General features: G+C 42.4%; 1 protein-coding gene across 5 annotated transcripts in view; it reads right to left on the reverse strand.

Moving 5' to 3' along the window:
- col4a4 (collagen, type IV, alpha 4) overlaps positions 1-23,687 on the reverse strand; it is a 141,020-nt gene that overhangs the window by 116,465 nt on the left and 868 nt on the right. For all 5 annotated transcript variants that reach the window (XR_014601356.1, XR_014601357.1, XR_014601358.1 and 2 more), the window contains 3 exons: positions 23,317-23,440; positions 20,989-21,031; positions 11,839-11,910 (listed from right to left, as the gene is read on the reverse strand). Coding sequence is in view for 1 of the 5 variants with exons in the window: in XM_084065334.1 (XP_083921460.1) it covers positions 11,839-11,910; positions 20,989-21,031; positions 23,317-23,360 (159 nt within the window). In the remaining 4 variants the exon portion in view is untranslated. The remainder of the gene's footprint in view (positions 1-11,838; positions 11,911-20,988; positions 21,032-23,316; positions 23,441-23,687) is intronic.

Here is a 23,687-nt window from a genome sequence, read left to right on the forward strand (position 1 = left end):
TTACCTTTTTATTGTTGTTATGTTGATGTTAGCCCTGGGTCAGTAAGACACAGAATCAACTTATTTATAAATGTTATATCACAGGTTTACAGGTGTAAAGAAATGGGTGAAATTATTTATTTTGTGCAAGCTCCATCAGTTTGTGGTTTTCAGGAAAGGGAGGAAGGATAGACAGGATTGGAAACGGTCAAAGTATCAGAAGCAGGTGTGTACAATACATACGGTGCCGCAATAAGGTGCGGCACTAGAACAGTAACAGATATAGGACATAGGCTTTTAGTGCAAAATTGTCTCATGTGCAGGTGGGACATTAGGGAAGTAGTCCACATTATACACAGGATGTATCCGCATAAGGAAGGTAAATCCGCTAAAGGTAACAATAAAATGAAAAGTATTTAAGCAGGGCAACCATTCTGACCTCAACAAACCACAAAAAGAAGTGAAATGTGAAATCTGGAGAGTTTATAAACATAATCTACATAGACAAACAAGAAGACGACAGTCTTGGTAGCATAATCTTGGCTCTGCCTGGGATGACATGAAACCTATGCTTGGTTTGCAGGATAAAAGCAGAAAAAGAGTACTCTCACAAGTCATTCATTGGCTCAAGAGCTCAATAAGTTTAAATCTCAGATTTGATGTTCTCTAATTAATCTGATCAACACCTTTCCAACTCATCCCCCCTGACAGTACTACACTGTGTGATTAACACTTGTTCTAAGCACTACACGTGCAAGACAAGCCCTGGCCCAGATGATGTTGTCAAACAGCCAGCAGAGGGCTCTAAAATGCAAAAAAACAGGATTCCAATTCAAAAGTAGCAAAACAAAACAATCAGGATTCCAATTCAAAAATCGCAAAAACAGCAGATGTGAGCTTGTAGATCGGCTATTGTTGCTACTTTTGTGTGACATAGAATGGCGAAGTACGGCATTCATTTACAAAAAAAGTTAAAATATGGATATAAGAGGTTTCTGCCCGACAGTATATGCTCTGGAGTGAGTGTGGAAATATAGTGGCCCTCTCCATCATCAAAGTTGCCCACTCCTGATAGAGCTACACATAGTTTTCAGGACACTACTGCCACCTTCCTTGCTTGACCAATATGTAAGCCCCCCCTCCAATTTTCCTCTCCTTTCCAATTAGCCCCCTGGGCAGCTTCCAATTTGAAAAAAACACTGACCTAGAGGGTCAGTTTGTTGATTTTTCATCAGCTTTCAACACAATTTAACCTTGTGGATAAACTCTCTAACCACTTTAGTGTTGTTGACTCTAGTTGGCTGGTTTATTTATTTATTTTTGTCTCTGTTCTGTATAACAGTCAGGTGGTGAAGAGTGAAAATTCCATGTCTGACTGCACCCACCCTTCATCTGGTTTTCAATCCCTACATTCTGGCATCTGCCCTCAGCTTCTCCTCCGACAAACACTCATTCATCCCTACAGCCATTACCCTCCTCAAGGCAGGGACAAGGAGGTAGATTACAGGTAGGCCTATTTGTACTGTAGGTAGGGCTGGCCCCGAACATCCAAAGGATTGTTAGTTACATTGACATTATGATCTCAATTAACCCATTCTGTGTCATTCTTTTGGCTATTCAAAAAATAGGAGATCTACAAGCTCATAGCGCAGCACCGAGTGCCGTGCTACAAGCTTGTAGATCTGCTATTTCTTTTTAAATCGTGAACATTTGTGCAAAACTTTCAATATATATTTTTAAAGCGAACATTTTAACTCAAATGTTTGCTTCTGGGGATTCTACAAATGTCTTCTCTGCTATAAAATCAGTGATTCTCAAACTTTTTTCATGTCAAGGACCCCTGTAGTATATTGAAATAGCATAGTTCTAGAAATATCTAAGATGAACACACTTAAGGACTTATGGAGCCAGATTTGAACACACATACACAGAGACATACGTTTGGATACTGAGTGGCACAGCTCACATTCCAGAGTGGTTGCCCTAACACTAGATGTCCAGTACAAAGGATGCTTCCCAGAGAGCATCTGACCTTAGTTGACCAATACATTGTCTTATCTAACTTACTGTATGTACAATGGACTCACACACACCCACCCAAACTTAATTTAGCACATACACATTTACACACCGTCTTAGTATTTGTAACACACGCACCTACGTGCACATTGAAGCACATCCTTGCATGCCCACACACACATATAGGATCCACACTGTTTAGACATGTGGATCTCAACACACACACCTCGTGCACAATTCTATAGAAAACAGGGTATAAATATCAATGCTGTGTTTAACTCTGTCTCTCTTTTCCTGCTGAAGCTGCCATGTGATGTTAACTCTTTACTCTCCTTAAATAAAGTAACAAAGTAGAAGCCATGCCTGGACTCTTTCATTCATCTCAATAGAGGCAAATAGCCCCACAGATTAATGCACTTTACCACACCCCCAAAATGATATGTATTTGCCACACTATGTAACTGTATGTAAATGTATAAAATATAATTTTGTCCAATCTGTATGGTAGAGAATGTTAATACAATATAACTTATACAATTGGGGTGGTTGTATTTTGTCTCCCTGCTCTTCTATTGAGACATTTAGATCATGTCAAAGGTCATGTCTCACCTAGACACAGGATCTGACACAAATTTTTACCAGATGTTCAAGATTACATTTATTCCCCCTTTATTGACCAGAAATGACCCCCCCCGTCCAACTGTTTACTGTACATATCTTTCTCTTTTTTTATTACTACTAGTATGATGTCTTGCATATTATTGTATATTATTGTTTGTCTTTAAATGTCTCGATGAATTGAATACACAGGACCACAATGGAAATAGCCTTTTGTGTTATTCTTTTAGCACCTTTTGTATAAATCTGTACCACTGTACCTTTTTTGCAAACTGTTAATAAAGTATTCAATCAATCAATCAATCAATCAATCAATCAATCAATCAATCAATCAAACCCTGAGCAAGCAGGCAGGCTTTATTAGCTCAGTGGTAAACATGTCAGCACTTGCGCAGGAAACCAGGTCCAAATCTGGGGTAGAAGAGGAAAGTTACATAGCGCTGCTTTAATAAACAGCTTAAATTTGGTAAAAGTGAAAAATTGGCTTCCTCACTCCCTTCTTATGCCAATGGTTATTGGCCATGTGTACGTTTAAATTGATTGGTCAACTCACTGAGGAGACAAATGGATGGAAGATGACAGAGATGGAATAAAAGATCTCTTAGATGTTTCTCATTGCTGTGGGTATATACGTCTAGATGAAGAGAGTTTTTCTTTTGTCTTTTTTTTTTTTTCACAACGGATATGAAAGGTCCTGAACTTTATTTATGAATATTGCTTTTCTCCTGGGGTCTCCATATAATATTGCTGGCTTGCTTTTGCTCCTAGCCCCTACATTTCTACATTTCTGCTGTAGACTTAGCTTGCCTCATGTCATGTGATGTTATTTTGAAATTATACATTCCACTAGATTAGTGTAGACCACTTCTTTGCACACATCAAAGCTATTTCATTTCCTTATAAGAAACCATCTCTGCATCGCCTTTTTAAAAATATAGTCAGACTCATTAAAGTTTAAGATTGTGTGCAAAATCATTACCTACTGTACCATCTCTACAAGTGGCCCTCAATTGTAATTGATTGACACAATTGTGTATCTGGCTTGAAAAACAAACCAGATACACAATTGTGGGGGAAATGGGGGAAACAATACAGGGGGGAAACAAAGTCAGCAGGTAGTAAAGCACAAAGATTAGGAACAGAGAGAAATAAACCAAATATGCTACAGAAATATTGCTTGGCCCTCAACACTGCCTGAGAGGTGTAAGTGTAGCCACAACCAATAATGTGGATACAACAGGACAGTCAGTACACAGTGGATAATGAGGAATAACATCGTTGATGTCATTGTAAAGCCTAATGGCTACCTGAGTACCCGCACAAAGGTCCGACCGAGTCTGACGCTCCTCTATGAGGGGAAGATGTATCTGCATCTGTTGCTGGTGCTCAACCGCCCCACTATCTCCTTCTGGGGGTCTTGTTAGCCGTTCATGATCAAAACACTCTCTTGGCACCATGTTAATAGATTGTTGATGTAATTAATGTAGGGACTCCCTAGTACATCATTAATCTTAAACATTGAATCCACCATTGCCATGTCATTAACCACTTGAACTCCAGCATCGCTATTCTAGGGGGGGAAATAGACGATCTGCAAGCTCACAGCGCGTTGCAACGCGTTGTGAGCTTGTAGATCAGCAATTTTTGCCGAAGAGATTTGGTGTAACTGGAAAAAAAAGGTTTCAGGTACAATTGTACATTTCACAGACTAGAGGGTTTAAGCGGTTAAGACAAAAGCAAAAAACAGTCTGGCCCACTTACCAAGTTGGATCATGGGCCAATGAAGAGATACACAGGTTCTGATGGAGACTTGAATAGAGGAAACATTCACTGTGCTGAAATAAAGCTGAGTGTGGAGTATTTAATGAAGTGTCTTAGTCCTATCTTCCCAACTACTGTATGGAGCCAGGCTAGTATTCTCTCTCTCTCATTGTCAGTCGTCACATTTGGAGGAGGAACTGCAATAGGGAGTTTGTATAACATGGAATAAAACAGTATCTAAAAGTTTCCATAGAATAAAAAGATTAATCGAACCATCTAGTCCATGAGCCAGAGCCCCAAAATTGAGCAATGATTATCGAAAGAGTGGGCAAAACCATACCTATATTAAATTGTTTATAGGGTCAATATAAGTAAATAAATATATGATAACCTTACAGTACCACAGGAGCAGCTATTTCATATTTATCACACATTTTGTTATTTTCCCCGTATGTACATGACAGGTGAAAAGATGTCAACATTTTAAAAAACTAGTTATCATAATGAAACTTCCCCAGTTGATTACTTACATGAAGACAATGATTTATCGTATCAAAAGTTTTATGAAATTGTATATTTAAATATGCAAATTAGGCATTTAGTCCATGGGCCAGAGCCCCAAAATTGAGCCAGATATTGAACATTCCCTCGTTAAAAACCTTTAACTCCAACATCTTAACAAAATAAAATAAGAACGTTGACTCTGGCTTTATCCAATGTTCCAATGTTGATTCTGGAAAGTTATGCAAATTCGGGCATATTTTCCTAATGCCTAATTTGCATATTTAAATATACAATTTCAGAAAACTTGTAATCATTGTCTTCATGTAAGTTATCAACTGGGGAAGTTTCATTATGATAACTATTTTTTTGATTTTGTCATTTTTTCACCTGTCATGTACGTATGGGGAAAATAACAAAAGGTGTGATAAATATGAAAAAGCTGCTCCTGTGGAAAGGTTATCATATTTATTTACTTATATTGACCCTATAGACAATTTAATATTGATATTGCCCACTCTTTCGATAATGAAATCTTGTCTGGCTCATGGACTAATCTAGTAGCTGGTTCCCTCCGAAGGGAACCCGAACTCATAGAATCTAAGAGTTTACGTAACATGATAAAACAGTATCTACGAGTTAAATTTACCATGGAACTTGATAGAATTAGTTTTGTAATGTACATGCGTGTGTGTGTGTGTGTGTGTGTGTGTGTGTGTGTGTGTGTGTGTGTGTGTGTGTGTGTGTGCACGCACGAGTGCGTGTGTGCGTGTGCGTGCATGTGCATGCCGGTGTGTGTGTGTGTGTGTGTGTGTGTGTGTGTGTGTGTGTGTGTGTGTGTTGTACTGTGTAGAATGGTTTTGACAGCATTGGTATGTCGTGTTTTCTTTGTTTTTTCTGTCGAACAACAGAAGTGTAAAATCATTAAATCCCCTCAGTCTCTGTCTGACTAGCTCCCAGGGGCCCAGTCTGCCTTTATCCAGCTGTATAAACACACACGCACGCATGCACAAATGCGTGGGCGCATACACACACACACACACACACACACACACACACACACACACACACACACACACACACACACACACACACACACACACACACACACTGGGATAATGACCTTTCCTAAGACTGGCAGGCCTTCCGGCCCAACGACATACAGGATTCCCGTTATATGGGGGGGTCTGACCTCGATGGGAAGGGATTGGAAGTGATGGAGCTGCAGTATACTCCTCACAGCACCAGCGCCCAACAAGGCATGGATCTTCAACCCGTGCATCACTACTTGAACACACATCTCGTCTTCCTGGTCTTTGGAACAGACAGCAACCATGCTTGGGTCAGATGCTGGCATCAGTCCAGCATTCGTTGCACGCTGCTTGGGTTAACAAGGGGCGGTGCAGTTTTCTTTTTCTCCTGTCTGATACTTTTCTGGGAGTGCCACCGCTGAGGAGGTTTTGGTGCCCTCTTTGGTTGTCGATAGACTGCACAGCTGCCCTCCCTGGTTCCTGACGCCATGTCATGCGAGCATTTTCGAATATCGCCGCTGCCCGCATCAGTTGTGTGACTCTAGGTTCCCTTCTGCTGCTTCTCTGTCTCGTACCTGTAAGCTATGTCGTAGGCTCTTGTCAGGGTGTGTGGCTGCTCCTCCAAAAGCGTCTGCCTATCAGCCAGGGACCCTTCTCGTCGAAATCATCTCTTGCACGTTTTACCTGGGTGCCTGATTCTTGTCTCAGTGTGATGTCAATGACTGCTGCGTGAACTGAGCATGGGGCACAGGCAGCTAACCTGACCCCGCCAGATGGAAGAAGCTTGCTTTACACTTGTTTCACAACCTGCTTCCATCCGGTATCTCGGTAGCCCAACCGCTGAAGAGGGCGGTCCCTTGTTACTTGGCAGGTAATTGGATGGGACCGTCACTCTGGGCGTGCTAACTCAACCAATCATATTGACGTGTCTACATGACGTATAGTTCTTTTGTATGCTATTCAACCATGATGAATAGTGAAAGAACTACAATGCAACAGGCGCTTCTCGATGGCATCACACCCGGTCTCGCCAAGATCCCGCCCGTAGCTGCCGCTGATTGGTTCGACTGGGCGCGGGTCGGTTTACACTCCAACCTCTGAGCGATCCCAGATGGAGGCTGTATTGTGAACTTGTGAACTCATACCGCCCCATCTAGGGGAGTCAGGTTAAAGGGATACTAGGTAACTTCGCAGACCTGTGTTTGTACACACACACTCCCCCCTCCCCTCTCTGACAGGTATCAAAGTGATTGCTGTCTCTGATGCACCTGATTCGGATGCTATCAATGCATTGAATGGGAGATTATCACGTTTTATCAGACCATTGAATGGGCGAAGTAGGCGACCTACTTACCTACCCGCGATTTATCAGACCATTCATTGGGTGTTATCAAGACATACTGACCTACCGACGGAGATGACTTAAATAGTTCAGTTTCGGTTTTGGTTTTGGTTGTTTTGGTTTCGGACCATGACGGAGGCGCGCAGTCTCAGGCGAGGGAGCTAAAGCGACCGAGTTGCCGTCCGGAGCGGTGCGACGCTCGCCTGAGCCTACTCAGCGCCGTTGGGAGTTATGTACCGATAGGCACAGAATCGTAAATATTGTTGTGGGGACTGCTCCGCCTCCAAAGTAGGTCAGTAGCTCCTGATTACGCCCAATGAATGGTCTGACAAATCGCGGGTAGTATCGCCTACTCGTCACCTACTCGCCCCATTCAATGGTCTGATAAAACGTGATAATCTCCCATTCAATGCATTGATAGCATTCGAAGCCGGTGTCTGATGCATTCATTGATTAGAGAGAGCACTAACGAGGTTGACACTTTTATGGCCCTATCAATCAACTCAATACACAGCCCCTTCGAAGTTCAAAGGGATCAATTAAGAGCTCCGTCCGAGCCCCCCTCTCCCCCCACAGACTTTTCAGTCCCTGCAAAGGGATGAATGTCAATATAAACAGTGGAATGTCAACATAAACAGTGGAACAAAACCAAAATACAGCCAGAGGGATCTTTCTGCAGGAAAAACACACCTGCATAATTATATTGTGGCTGATAGCTGAAAAAAATGCAAAATAAATAAATATATATATATTTTTTAATTTAAGCTCAAAGTTACCCAGTCTGCCTTTAACAGGCAGCCTCTATCTCGTCCACAATCCGCTGGTAGTTCCAACAACAAGATCTTGGGTTCTTATGGATGATAGCACCAGCTGCTCCATTCAAATTGAACCTAAACTGCTCCAACATGGTTTTCACTGACCAACGTTTGGTCCATCCATGCACAAAAAAAGTCTTTCCATGCACCTGACCTGACCCATCAAACTGCAGTGCATTGAATGTGATGAGCAGCCGAGTGGTGCAGACTTAGCCTGCCTCATGTCATGCCAGCCATTAATCACACAGCTTGGGTTCTCTTTCCCTTAGCAGCTACGCATCCAACTTGCATGTCTTGGTCCCATATGTTGTGGCGTACATGGGATGAATGATGGCACAGCCGGGCAGAGGACACTCTCCTCTCTATGGCTGCAACTCATACTGGCGCCCATGGCTGAGCGACATCATGTCACATACAGTACAATACACAAGTCACCCACAAAGCCCACCACCTTAAAGTGCCAGCCGTGGTCTGTAACCCTTCTATCAAGACTCCTCTTCGTGGAATTTAGTTTTACGTTTAACTGTATCCAGAGACTCTGATGGAAAGATGTACCTGTATGGCCATACATTTCTGAGTAGGCTCCCTGTACCTTTCTCCATCCCTCACTCTCTTCTCCCTCCCTCCCACGCCAATGTATTCTGTAAAGTTCAAGTTGGCACAGACAGACGTCTGTGAGTGTGTCTGGACAGATTATGCCCATAGTACTGACATGATGATCCACAGCCCATATACGACCACTGTGAGATCCCTGATTCAACAGTTTCTGTTGTGTGTGAGACGAGAGAGGGATAGAGAGAGAGAGACTATTTTACCCATGCAATAACCCAGCCAATAGACCATATTCACACGGCAGCCATATTGGAATTTAACATTGAAAGTGCCGCCACCCGGGGTGGCTACTTTCATTGACTTCATAGAAACATGGCCGCCGTGTGAATATGGTCTATGATGGGTACTGAAACCTGAAAATGCTGACCGATGCTATATAATATGTTATAAATAATACTGATAATAATAATATAATAATACTGATTTGAGAAATCAGTACTTTTGTAAACCTACTGTACAAGTATGTTTGTAAAAAGACTGGTGGGTCAGTACATTTGAGAAAAAACTGACACGGATGGGAGGAGCGCTTGTTTTGTTTCAACCAGAATGTTTTGGATTTAAATAAATGTTTTGGATTTAGATGTATTCACTATGAGCTCGCAAACTGCACTATTGTGTTTGCAAACTCACTCATGGTTTAGGGATTTTGAGGAAAAGGTGACACTAACCAAAAAACGAAATCAACATTCCAGATGACAAACATTTGTTTCAACCAGCCGCCTGCCTGGTTTCTCAGAAGTTCAGTTTTCAGAAACAAGTTTCAATAATCTGATGGGTCAATTGTATAGGTCTGATCCTCTCCTCTATACCACTTGTTTCTCACACTGGGTCACTTATTAGGTGTGATTAATATAAAAATCACAAATAAAAAGGTTGCCACTAACTTCATAAATACAGATCATGTGACATCTGTAAATCCTCATTAATCCTCATTAAGCTGATCAGCGGATTTGTTGCCATTGTGACTGATCATGTCACGATTGCAGAATGTTCTGAACCCAAATGCAGAGTCACAACCAGCAGAATAGTGTTCAAACAAAGGGTTTATTAATTAAGCAGAGAATGGCAAGCTTACAACTGGTGAAAACAGGCAGAAGTAAAGCAGACCAAAAATGCAACAAAAACAACAATAGGTACGAGCAAATTACCAGAAGCTTCAAGGCAGGACACAGAGTCCAAAAGGCCAGTGGAAACTAAATACAAGGCAAGAGCTCCAACACAGAACATGAAGGTATGAACTGACAATGAGTGAGTGCAATGAGTCCAGCTTTATAGGGAGCAGGTTGATTGGAGAAGTGTTCACAGGTTCGTAAAGGGCAGGGCACTGCAGGGCTGATGAGGGAGTGGGGACAGGTGTGTAACTAGAACTGAGAGATGGAATGGAATGTGGGAGTGGCCGAAGTGGAGACACGGTCTGTGGGGGGGCAGACTGTGACAGATCATCTCCCAAACTTGATTCCTGCAGAGGTTTAATCTGATGCTTTAAGATGTGACAAGGTCAAGAGGGTGTCACCACGTTAACAGTATATGGTTTGTAAGGGTGACCAGGTGTCTCAGCTAATGCCTTTAATTACTGAGAGAGAGTGTGTCTGTTCATCTGTCCTCTCTCACTCTCTTTAACTTTCTAGCTGATAATTAAAGAGAAAGAACACTGTCTATGAACAGCTGTGTGTGTGTGTGTGTGTGTGTGTGTGTGTGTGTGTGTGTGTGTGTGTGTGTGTGTGTGTGTGTGTGTGTGTGTGTGTGTGAGAGAGTGTGCGTGTGCGCGCGCGCACGTGTGTGTTTATGGGGCGAAAATGTGTCAGTCCTGTACACTTGCAGTGTCCTAAAGGAGAGAAACATCATTCTGAGACATATGAGCTAAACACAAGCAGATAGCTGCAATGCTCGCCAAAAGGGTGCAATGCCTGCCCAGACCTCTTCTTCTGCCCCATCAGGTCAGGAGTTCAAGTCCACCAGATGCCAAAAGTTCTGGAGGTCAAGGAGTGGCTCATTATGGTCATCAACAAGCCTGCCTCAAAGCAAAACTCTTCCTATAATCTTTGCAAGTAAATAACTAACCGTTGTGTCTGCATGTGCTTGTGTGTATCCAATAGGCCTATGTATGGAGTATTACAGGAGAAAAGGACCCTTTGGGCCAGTGGCGTTCCCAGAAATTACATTTAGGGCAGGCGAGATCTTTTTCTCTACCCCCCCCTACTCGGGGAATTTGGGGAAAAATGTCGGGGGGAAATCTCGGGGGAAACAAGTTAACAACAACATTACACTGACTACAAAACTGAAAAACGTTAATAAAAACAATATGCAAGTATAATCAATCAATCAATTACGTCTCTTCATGTTGTAGTTTAATGGCTCAAGCTGCTCTCAGACTCAGAGCCCCTTTTATGCCAGGTGAGTACAGGTGATGGCCCAGACACCCCACACCTGGCACTCCTGGCACCCCATGAAGATAAAGGCATACATTTGCATCACTATAGGCGACGCCGCTCTGCTGAATTGATACGGTAGTGATTGGCTGCCTGCCCGCGTGAATGGACGAGGAGGTCCGATGGCCACTATTCTCTTTGGATTTTTTACACTGCCTGTTTTTCAGTCTTTTACTTTATTTTCTAGGGGAGGCTAGATTTTAGTTGGGCAGGCGGCCGCCTGCCCTGCCTCTATAGTGGGTACGCCAATGCTTTGGGCGTTTGGGCATTCCATTCCACTGTTCCATATCAAGAAGTTAGGCATTGTCTCATTGCATGGTGCCCACATGATGTGAAACAAGAAACACAGAATTAACTCAAATATGAATGCCTAGTATAGAAATTGAAATCAACACTCAATTATTCATATTTAAGATGTGACAACTATGTTCAACAGCAATTTATGTATCATGATGCAACACAATAGTTCCTTGAAGTTAGCAGCAAACACTAGCAGTACAGTTGCAGCAGAATAGACCGTTTGTGATGCACATTTAACTGGTAAATCTGATTCTATATTATCCTCACATCTGAATCAATTTAACATGTAACTGGAAATATCTGTGGTCAAGCATATTGTACTTATCGCCACTCTCTTTCCATCGCTCTGATGCACACATGCTCAATGTTATGATTTTGCGACATGGCTGTATTGTGATTGGATGATGTCATGTAAGTGGGCGGTGTCTTACCATGGCTCCCTTGGCAGGAAAACAGCGACAGGTAGAACAGTCCCGCCCGCCGCAGGGTTCCAAATTGTTGCCCTGGAAACCAAGAAACAATAAAATAGATTAGCATTGTTAGTATCAGCCAACACAAATAGTTGGCTATACAAATAAACTTACCATGCCTTCCTCATATCAGACATTTTCAAGTAAATACATGAAAAAGGTCATGCGATGTGCATTCGCTGCCACAATGAAATGCAACTATGCAAACAACGGCAGCCATGCTTTGCGGGCACACTGCAAAACCGACATGCACAGGAAGACATTCTATGATGTTATAATGACACGGTGTTGCAGCACCAGACCCCCTTAGAGACAGGACATACCACCAGACCCTCCGGGGGCCTAGCTGGTCTGTGTTTCACACAGTTCTTCTCACCCTTTTAAATCTCTAACCAGTTCGCATGAGTGTCTAGTTCATATTGACAACATAACAGTCTTCATTAGGCTACCATATTCCAATTCATCATAACAGTCTCCAGTACATATTCCACTCATTTTGACAACACAATAGTCTCCAGTACATATTCAAGTTCATATTGACAACATAATCTCTGGTACATTTTCCAGTTCATATCTAAAACTTAATAGCATACAACATAAACTCTGATGCCTGACAGCGAGTCCCTGGTTTGACCCCCAGGTCGGTCGGACCATTTCATTCATTTGATTGGATCAGCAACAGATTTGAACTGGAAACACATGAAGGTGTCATGTGTATCCTATAGTTGAAATGGATGAAATAGGCAAAATACCTGTGGAAGATGTTTGTGGTGTTTGTTCTGCAATGTCTGCCTCCTTACTGCAGAGAATACTATTTACTGAGCAATATATTGTGTTGCTGTCATCCATGTTTTTTGTAGGCTGCTAACTGCACTAATTGTAGGCTAATTAAAGGCCCTAGACTGAAAACACCTGTATGAGTGTTCAGCGCCTTTAAATGCCTTTTCACAAATTAACATTAATCATCTTATCGTGACAGCAAACTGAACATTCAGTATACTTAAAAGGTATTCTATTTGTATTCTTGATTTCATGTATGAAACAAGCAATATATCTTCATAAATACATAAATCTATATTTGAATATCATGGTACAGTATATGATTTGTACCTCCTGCTGTTGTTAAGATGAAGTAACTGACATAGACCAAGGAATCGTACAGACCTAACAGGTCTCCTGTATCAACCAATCACTTTGGGTTCTCTTCTAACCCACTTTCATTTCACATCGCAAATATTAAAAGTAAACTATTTTGAGACTGGATGAAGGCTCACTGTGATCTCTAATAAAAAACACCTGAACAACACCTTACTACACATTTTATTTGCAGGAACAAGAGGATGCCTACAGATTTTAGTGTGTCACATACATTTCAAGATAAGCCTACACAATGTAGTGGTAAATAATTAAAAGTACAGCCATTATAGGACAACTTATTCTTTAACTACAGTGACGTCACACCCTAGGATGCGCTAATAGGGGAAGGGAATTGACGTCACGTGAGTGTGTTGGACGTGCAAAAAAAAGGTGCTTCTTGCGTAAATTTGGCTCCTTTTTGTGGCTTGGCAGTTTCTAATGTTGCAGGTCCCTGCACAATGATACTAGGCCATAGCTTTGCGCTAAGACATATATCACTTTATACAATCCTTCTAACAATACTAATACCTCTGAACTCTTGTGGTAATTTGATTAAATCACCATATTTAACCTTTAGGTTTTTTCATTTATAGTAATTGATTTGCATGTTGTGCAAAAGAAGCAAAAATAGCCAATCTACAAGCTCATATCACATTGCGATGTGACGTGTTGCGTGCTTGTAATTCAGCTATGTTTGACAACAATTTATTGATTTTCTGCCTAAATAGGGATGCCAGGTTGAAAAAGTGGTTAAGTCTGTCTGAAGATTTTAACCAATGAAAAGTATTAATTGCATCCATTGGATTTTTTTCTTTTTTTTTCATTTCCTGTTTAGCCATACAAGATTTCCGCCTGGAAGAGACAATCTTTTAGTGATGTTAATGGTGAGATAAAATGTATTCTGTGTTTAGATCTCTTACAAAATATTACAAGAGAAAATACAAACACAAATCAGTAGCAGAACTATAGAGCTTAAAAGAAGATATTTTATTTTAATGAATATATCATTTGTCAGACTATTCTGTTCCCCTTCTCATACCTCCTCTTATCATTCTATAGAATAAAGGAGAAAAGGAGATCAAATGAAGTAGCTTTAGCTTCACCAAACAAAACGACCACACGGAGGTTTGGAAATTTGGAATGTCAACAAAGACACAAATCAAAAGTGTAGAGTGCAGAGAGAGAGAGTGTTCATCAGATAACACACACACACACACACACACACACACACACACACACACACACACACACACACACACACACACACACACACACACACACACACACACACACACACACACTCACACACACACACACACACACACACACACACACACACACACACACACACACACACACACACACACACACACACACACACACCTTGATAAGAGTCCAGATAGCTTTGGTGAACTCAGTCACCTCTCCAACAAGCTCAGATCCCAGATCAGTAACAGTACATTCAGCCAGTTGTAAGTATTACAATGATCAGATCCCAGATTAGTAATATCACAATCAACCAATAGTAAGGATTACAAGAATCAGATCCTACATCAGCGACGTCACAATCAACCAATGGTATGCAGTACAAGGATCAGATCCTAGATCAGCGGCATTATAAGCAACCAATACTAAAGAGTGCATGGATCAGGAGAGGGCACGAGAAGAGACGATAATGACAGCTGGCGAAAACCGGCAACAAATTCTTTCAGACTTTTGCCCTCTTTGGTGGAGCTGCTCCAGGAGGATTATAATTATAATTATTATAATAGTTTAATTGTTAAGCTCTTGTGACTGCATAAATATGAGTAGCCCATTTACTGAAGTTAGACCAAAATAAAAACCCATTATCATTATCACTTTTTGATAGTTATCATGCTTCTGTGGGATATGAATGTGGGGTGGCCCAGAACCAAGAAAAAAGGGTAGCACTTTAAACGAACATCCTATTGAAATGATGCCCTACAAAGGGGTGCAACACGTGCGCATGTGTGCGCGTGCACGTGCGTGTGTGCGTGTGCGTGCACGTGTGCAGCTTTTGTGTGGGTCGCAGCTTTTGTCAGATGTAAGAAGGGGCCTTCTAAGGAAAAGAGGTTGGGAACCACAGCTGTAGAGATACAGGGATCTGATGGTTTTCACTGTTGAATCATGCTAGATCAGCCAAATAATTGTCAAAACACTAAGGTTTTATTGATAATATAACATTCATATCTCTGCTGTCCAGCAGGAACCAGCAAACTCCAAAATGTAAATTTTTCAGGAAGTGAAAAAAATAATAATAATAAAAATGGAGTTAGGAAGTTTTGTTCATCATTGATAAAAACAGCTGAATGGACCTCCAAGCTCACAATGAGGTTGGAGGTAAAAAAAAATGTTTTTTTTACCAACACACAGGGGTGTTCAGTTAGCTGGTTCCTGCCGGACAGCAACGATATATAAAAAAAGAAAATCTTTCTTTAAAACCTTGGAAGATTAGTTTTCATTGTGAAAAGTGTACACCGTTAGTTCTACTTATCCAAGCTGGAACGCCATCTGATTGATTGTGCTTGGTCATTAAAAAAAACATGCTGTTCAAGTGGGCCCTGATCCAGAAAAGGTGGGAACCACTGTGCTAGATTAAAGTAGATATTGTTTACAGTCAATATGAAGATACATGTTGTGAGTGAACCAGACCAACCTAACCCCATGATAGTATTTAGCCTGGCACTGTCTTTATATTATTGCCAACCTCATTTCATTATTACAATCCAGATGGAGGAATGAGATATGATTGCAATCAAACTCATCAAATGAGTGCCGTTTTTTCATGTCAGAGCACGGCCCCTCAAAATGTCTGCGCCTGTTGTGTAAGTCTCTCTCTCTCTCTCTCTCTCTCTCTCTTTCTTTCTCTCTCTCTCATACAGACACAAGGTTAAAAATAGCATTTTTTAATGGCATTAATAAAATTGCAGTTCTGAAATGTTGATTAAGTATAGTAATACAAACATGTGCGTGCGTGGCGTGCATGTTTTTTTTTTCTTACATTTTTATCCCACGATTTTGTAACCCCATTTTTTACACCCAGTGCCAATTGTCTATGTAATCCTGGGCACTACCTTCCCTCTGCCAACCTAGGGAGGCCAGGGCCGAGCTCATGTCTCCTATGAGAGCCAACTGACATGAGAGCCAACTGACCTTCTTATCACCTGACAGGGGAGAGTTTCCCTGGTTGGACCAAGCCCCCAGAACCCAGTGGTTTCATTGAAGCCAAATGGACATGCTGGCCATTCATGGTATTGCAGCTTAGGGGCCTCAACATGAACGAGCGAAAACGGTTTCGACCAATGGGCTCGACTCACGAGCTTGCGGACGGGGCTGCACGCTTCTGTGACGCAAAACGCGTCACATCTGTGACGAATTGGGCCCATAATAGGCCGCGCCCACCAAATGTCCAACCCGGAAGAAGGGGTGATTTAGGCCCATGCGCTGGGTGAGCAACTCAATGCAAGTGGATGGGAGGAGATTTCGGGTGCCCTCTCTATTATTTAACTCTATGGGTTGGACGTAGCGCGTGCCGTGGAAGGAACACGTTATTCCAACCAGTTCCTTTCCCCTCCATCAGGCGCCCCGGCTGGCCAGGGGGAGGCAGTATAGTGACCAGGATTACTGCATGTTTTTGTGAGGGTACCTACCCTAGGGATTGGGAACACGGGGAGAACATGCAAACTCCTCACAGAGAGGCCCTTTCGGCAACCCCACCTAGGGTATGGGCACTGTCCACTGGCCACAGCGTACCCTGCAGGAATCGAACCCAGGACCCAGTTATTTATTCTTTTTATGCTATATGTTTATTGAGCTTTTTCCAGCACAGGATAGACTGATGTTTTTGTTGTCCCACCCCCCTCCTCTCATTACTGGTTATTACCAAAGCAGACAAAACAGAATAAATAAAAATACGAATACCAAATAAAAAACCCGAAACTAAAGATAAATAAATAAATACAGTAACAAATTAATAGTGACAAATTAACAGATACCCATAAATATACCCAAGCCCGTACATGCCCATGTATGTGTACCTGCAAGCACACATCCACACATGCTTAAATGTGGATACAAACATATATCTACAGACTCAGACACAAGCAATATGTATATATATATACATACATATAATAATACCAAGAAAAAACAACAACAGAGAAACAATTGTTTAAAAAAGAATAATAAACAGGTCCCCCCTTCTTTCTCTCTTTTAATTAAAGAGCCTAATTGTAGCCAGTTGCAGCAGCATCTCCCTTGTAGGTGGGAGCGCTAGAACAGCGTGCGTGTTATTGACAGTACTAGTTGTACTCACAGCCCTGACACAGACATTATGTGGAAACACAAGAATGTGACCAATACAGCCTCAGGAAATTGATGACAGTTTCATGTCCTGTTGTAGTACAAGCTACCAGCATCCACACTATATTCCCAAAAATGCACTGCAGCATGTAAACATCTCTGGATCTTCCGGTTACCAAGAAAGTAAATAATGATGAGCAACTTATGTGTTTTCAAACTACATGGATCATAAATTGCCTGGAATCGTTTTTGTTTTTATATAAACTTATTCTTGGTTCACAGGAACTCTTAACGTCAGAAATAAATGACATCAAATGCAGGTGTTCATTTTTACAGAAATGTATCCAAGTCTCTGGAGACAGACTATTGACTCGCACAATTTTCATACAGTGCAACAGAAGCACTGAAAATGGTTCAGGAGTAAAGCGGATTCCCCACCTCTTTCGCCATTTCCGTTGCACTTTCCGTTGCAGTCGCGTAAAGTTGACCTGCTGTAAATCAAATTAGGCAAAGTATCTATAGACCCCTTAACAGACGACGTCACACTGGTTGCAAGCGTCATACTGCGCAAGCGTCAAACCCATTCTGCCAGGTCTCGCTAGGGCGCGCAGCACTAGCCAACACACAAGAGGGGGTTGGTGTGTACTGAAACCAGCATAACCCGAAACAACAGGTTGAGAAATGATTGCATGAAACAATCACCTGTGCATGCATCCATTCTCAATGTTGGTAAACAAATAATTGGTCTATAGCTTGCTGCATAGTACAAATGGATATTTTAAATTGTATTTTCGTGAACATAAATGACAGCTTCCGTTCTTAGCTTTCAGGATTTCCAGATTCTATATAGCATTCAGAGATTGTGGAATAATTGTCTGGCTACACAAGACTAATGTAACCCCAACCCAAGACACACGTACAGTACATGTGTGTGTGACATACAGTAAGAGCTGGTGAGGTCATAGCTCCATTAATTAAAAACAAGAATTTCTTTCAGGCTGATGACTTCATTGGCTGAGCTGCCTCTTTGGAGAAAAAGGTTTATTTTGGCTGTTGTGAAAAACAATTTAGATAAATAAGATTATCCTGTGGTGTGATGCCAACTAGATTTTCAAATAATTTAGTATTTTATAACTCCTGTACTCCGAGCCCAGCTTAAGTGTGCATTCTGTAGATATACTGTGCAGGGATCTGATGATTTTAACTGCTGAATGATGCTAGATTAAATGTTGTTTACAGGCAATATGAAGATGCATGTAATGTGCGATCCAGACAAACCTAACGCCATGACAGTATTTTGCCTGGCACTGTCTTTATATTATTGCCTCATCATGGAAATAGAAATGTTTATTATTGCAATCCAGACATTCTGTGGTATTCGTTCATGGAGATATGAGATATGAGTACAATCAAACTCATCAAGTGAGTGCCCGTTTTCAATTTAAAGCAACAGCCCCTCCCCCTTGCACTCTCTCTCTCTCTCTCTCTCTCTCTCTCTCTGTCTGTGTGTGTGTGTGTGTGTGTGTGTGTGTGTGTGTGTGTGTGTGTGTGTGTGTGTGTGTGTGTGTGCGTGCGTGCGTGCGTGCGTGCGTGCGTGCGTGCGTGCGTGCGTGCGTGCGTGCGTGCGTGCGTGCGTGCGTGCGTGCGTGCGTGTGTGTGTGTGTGCGCGCGTGCACACGCGCATGCATGAGTGTGTATTATTAATAGTGCTAGCTATTCACAAAACCATGAAAAAGACAGACATTTTGTGGAAACTCCAGAATGTGACCAGTACAGCTGCAGGAAGTTGATTACAGTTTCATGTCCTGATTTATATTAATTGTTTAAATACATTTAATTGTGTCTGGAACCATAACATCATTAGAACAGGTGTGTCTTTTTTATTATACTGTATTGAGGCATAACCCTAACCTAAGAGCTGATCAGAGGTCAGCCAGTGAATGTTTACAAGCAGATCCAGTCAGGACATTCAAAGATGACACTCGGCATGTCTTTTAATCTAACAAGCAATATTTTAAATAGTAACATATTAAAAAATCATGTGCATGCAACTTTTCAAAAGTGAAGCAGACTTTAGACTTTAGACTTACTTTAGACATGAACCTGCAGCCTGCCTGTCTTGAGGCCACTAGCCCACAACCTGCCTGCCCAATAATGCCCTGTTGAACACCCAGCCTATGAGCCTGCAGGCCAAACTGTAGCCAGATCAAAATTCCTGTTTATCCTGAGCTGGCCCCAGCCTAAGACCTACAGTATACCTATGGCTTGGGGAGGTCCTTGTAGTGCCAGCAAATTACAGAAACTCTACTTAGGTTGCCTTGCCCCCATGCCCATCCAGTCCAGGGTTACAGCCAACTCTGGCCTACCTCCAGCAACTGCCCAGCAACACAGAGTCTGCCCAGCACCAGAGATTCCCTGCTGCCCAGTGCCACAATATCATCGCTGTCAAGTGCCACAGAATCCACACTGCCCAGTGCCACAGAGATCCCACTGCCCACTGCCACAGAGTCCCCATTGCCCAGGACAACATAGACTCCACTGCCCAGCGCCACTGTCTGAAGCCCCTTCAGCCATCCCACCTCGACATACAAACTCATGTGCATACCTGCTGTTATGTGGACCACGGACTATAAATTAAGCTTAACATTACAACAAACGTATTTGACTAGAATGTGCAAGGAAACATCTGTGAAATAAACATTTCAAGATCCATCTTAATAATGATCTTGCATACAAAAAGATGGAAGCCTCCGAATTGCCCATATGCAATGTTTTAACAGGAGGCGGTCCATGTGACTCAGCGACAGCTGTCAATCTCAAAGACACATGACTTCTTATTTATTCATAGATTATTATTCAGTGCCACTTTTACAACTTAATTGTAGGGGAAACACTGGAGCAAGATCGAAGAGTAAATGGCATGAGCCCTGGTCAACAAACTACAGAGTAAATGGTCAAGTAAAACGAGCGACATTACAATCAACCAAATGTAAGAAGTACAATGATCTTAATGCTAGTGACATTACAATCACCCAATAGTTAGGAGTACATAGATCAGATCCTAGGTCAGCAACATTACAATCACCCAATAGTTAGGAGTACATGGATCAGATCCTAGGTCAGCAACATTACAATCAACCAATAGTAAGGAGTACAAGGATCAGAGACAAAGTGAACACACACAATATTCCTGTGATCCTGGAAAGATAAAATCTATTGTTTAGACTAGGTGCACACGCGCGCGCACGCATGCATGCACGCACGCACGCACGCACGCACGCGCACACGCGCACACGCGCACACACACACACACACACACACACACACACACACACACACACACACACACACACACACACACACACACACACACAGACATTGTTTATTTCCAGTGTGTTGTCTAACTTCACATCTGCCCTCAATCTCATTCTCTCTCTCTCTCTCTCTGCCTCTTTGCAGTGTCTAGTGTCTGATGTGATAACTGTTTGCTATGGTTGAGAGAAAGAGAGGCTTGATAGTCTGGAGAGATACAGTATTTGAACTATCAGTGCACACAAATTCTTTATAATTTAATTTATATTGAATTAGAATTAATTTATACGCATCAAGGACAATAAATTAAATTAAAAACAAATAAAAAAAGGTACTCACCCCAGACACGGTGTGTTGTTGAATGAACAGCAGCATCAGAAACCTGAACACAAGCACACTGTAAGTCAGCAATGGTAATCAATTCCACTACTTCTACTACTATTACTACGACTACTGTACTATCACTGCTAGCCTGGAAACCAGACAAATCTGCCACCGCTAAAAAGAATATCTACGCACTGATATTAATCTGGCCATGCCAGGCTATATCACTGCTACTATTACTACTACCAATACTGTACTACTACTACTTCATCATGGTGGGGCATGGCTACAATTTATTTACATTTACTATTCATTTTCCTATTTATTTATAACTCGGGAATGATGTAAGTTGGGAACGATGGCAGTTGGAAATGCATTCCCCACCCCCGTTATGCAATACCTGTGTACCCCTTGTCAGAGTACCAGTTGTACCCGTCTGTCTGTCTGTGTCCCTTTTATGACCATATATGGAGGTTTCGGTATCTGTCTGACTGTGTCCCTTTTGCGCACATACAGTATATGAAATATATCCAAATATGGAGTCCAGGCCAGTCTATGACGTCAGTAATACTATGACATCGTATTGATGACATCAGGGTACTCCATAAATGGAGATTTGTGGATTATCAACACTAGGCCGGTGCCAAAAGGGTGCCAGTCTAGTGTAGGATTTGCTCAAGTGAAAACATTAGATGTGTCAAGCAATAACAGATCCTGATAAATAATAACAATTAACAATAACAATGAAAGATACACATTGTGTTAACTGAAAAGTTATCATAATCTATATACTAGGACGGCGCCAACCTATAGTCGGGTTTCTTCTGTCTCTCTCTCCGCCCCCCTCTCTCTCTCTCACTGTCCCCCTCTCTCTCTCTCACTGCCCCCCCCCCCCCTCTCACCCCCAGCTCTAACATAATGCTAAGCCCGGCACGAATATCACGCTAAGCCCGGCACGACAAGTAAAACCCAATCTGGGAACCCATCGGCCAAAAACCGGGGCGAAAAAAATCTCCTTTCAATTTGCCGTGTGTAGAGACCGGATGTCGGCCCGTTCACCCTCCTTCAGCCCTCCTCTTCCGGTGGTGCGCATTTGTTTTTTTTTAGGTTTACTAACAACAAACCCTACACATTGTAACGGGAGTTGCCGATAGATTCAGCTGCGGAGCTCTGAATCTGTCTTGAGAGATTACGTGAAACCCAACGCAAAAGTCTCAAGCCCAGCCTATCACTCAAGGAGTCTGGACCTACCAGAGAAGCCCTGCCTATCACTCAAGGAGTCTGGACCTACCAGAGAAGCCCTGCCTATCACTCAAGGAGTCTGGACCTACCAGAGAGGCCCTGCCTATCACTCAAGGAGTCTGGACCTACCAGCGAAGCCCTGCCTATCACTCAAGGAGTCTAAACCTACCAGAGAAACCTAGAACCGATGCCTTCGCCTCAGACCTCAGGAAACAAAATCTCCTGCGCCTCCTCCTCAGGTCCAGTTTTTGTTTTTTCGATTCTCAGAATCCGTAAGGCCCTCTCAAATGCCCTTTGGCACGTTCCATCAAGGGGTCATCTGAAGCTCATACCACAAATTTGGGACCATTTGGTCTATCCGTGCCAACCAGTGCCGTGCCCGGCATCGAATCGGTCGCATAGGCGGTTGTCCAGAACTGCCGATCCGCCCTATACGCCCATACAGGAATACAAGAAAGTTCGCCCCAAAACAAGCTCGCCCTGGGGCAAATCCGGCGATCTTGGAACGGTCACCACCAGGTATTCCTAGACGTAACCTCAGTAAACTATGCCTAAACCTAACCTTATTCCTAAACGTAACCTCAGTAAACTATGCTTAAACCTAACCTTATTCCTAATCGGAACCTCAGTTAAACTATGCTTAAACCTAACCTTATTCCTAATCGGAACCTCAGTTAAACTATGCTTAAACCTAACCTTATTCCTAATCGGAACCTCAGTTAAACTATGCCTAACCCTAAACTTATTTCTAACCTTATCCTCAGCAAAACAAATACAAGAATACAAGAACCGCTGGGGGCGAGCAGTCCACGGAGAAAATGGGGGTGAGTGTGTTTTGGGGCGAGCCCTCTAGCCCGAGATATCGGCATATCTCCATATATGCCGATATATGGGGGGCAGATCGGCGGTTCTGGACAACCACCTATGCGACCAACTCAACACCGGTCACGGCACTCCCTCAAGTCCTCAGTGACGCGTCACGCGTGCACCAAGTTTGAAGTTGGTCGTCGGACGGTTCTCGAGATACGACGCACACACAGACGGAGAGAGATTTCGTGCATTTAGTAGGATAACACTTCTTAACAATAATTTATATCTTACCAAATTGCTGTGTGGAAAGAGGTGGTGGGGCAGGAAATCAGCATCCTCCAACGCCACCCTGTCACCTCTCTAACAGCTCTGATTGGTTCACAGCCAGGGATGTCACTCCACCACTCCACCAATCCTGCATATAGTTGATGAGTAGAAGATATGTTACCCTCACCCCAACCTTTCATTTTTATTTAATTTTCACATTTTAAGCAGATAGGATCCAGCAAACAAACACAGTGTCAGAGTTGGAGGTTCTATATCTGAAACTCATTGTGTAGAGAAAGGCACTAAAATCTTAGTTAGACGTTGTATTCTCTCTAGGCAAACATATGTATAACTCAGTACAGTAACTCACTATGGTGATAACTTTGCAATAGTAA

Source organism: Gymnoscopelus microlampas, assembly GCF_963454915.1.
Source record: "Gymnoscopelus microlampas genome assembly, chromosome: 8".
Taxonomy (NCBI): Eukaryota; Metazoa; Chordata; class Actinopteri; order Myctophiformes; family Myctophidae; genus Gymnoscopelus; species Gymnoscopelus microlampas.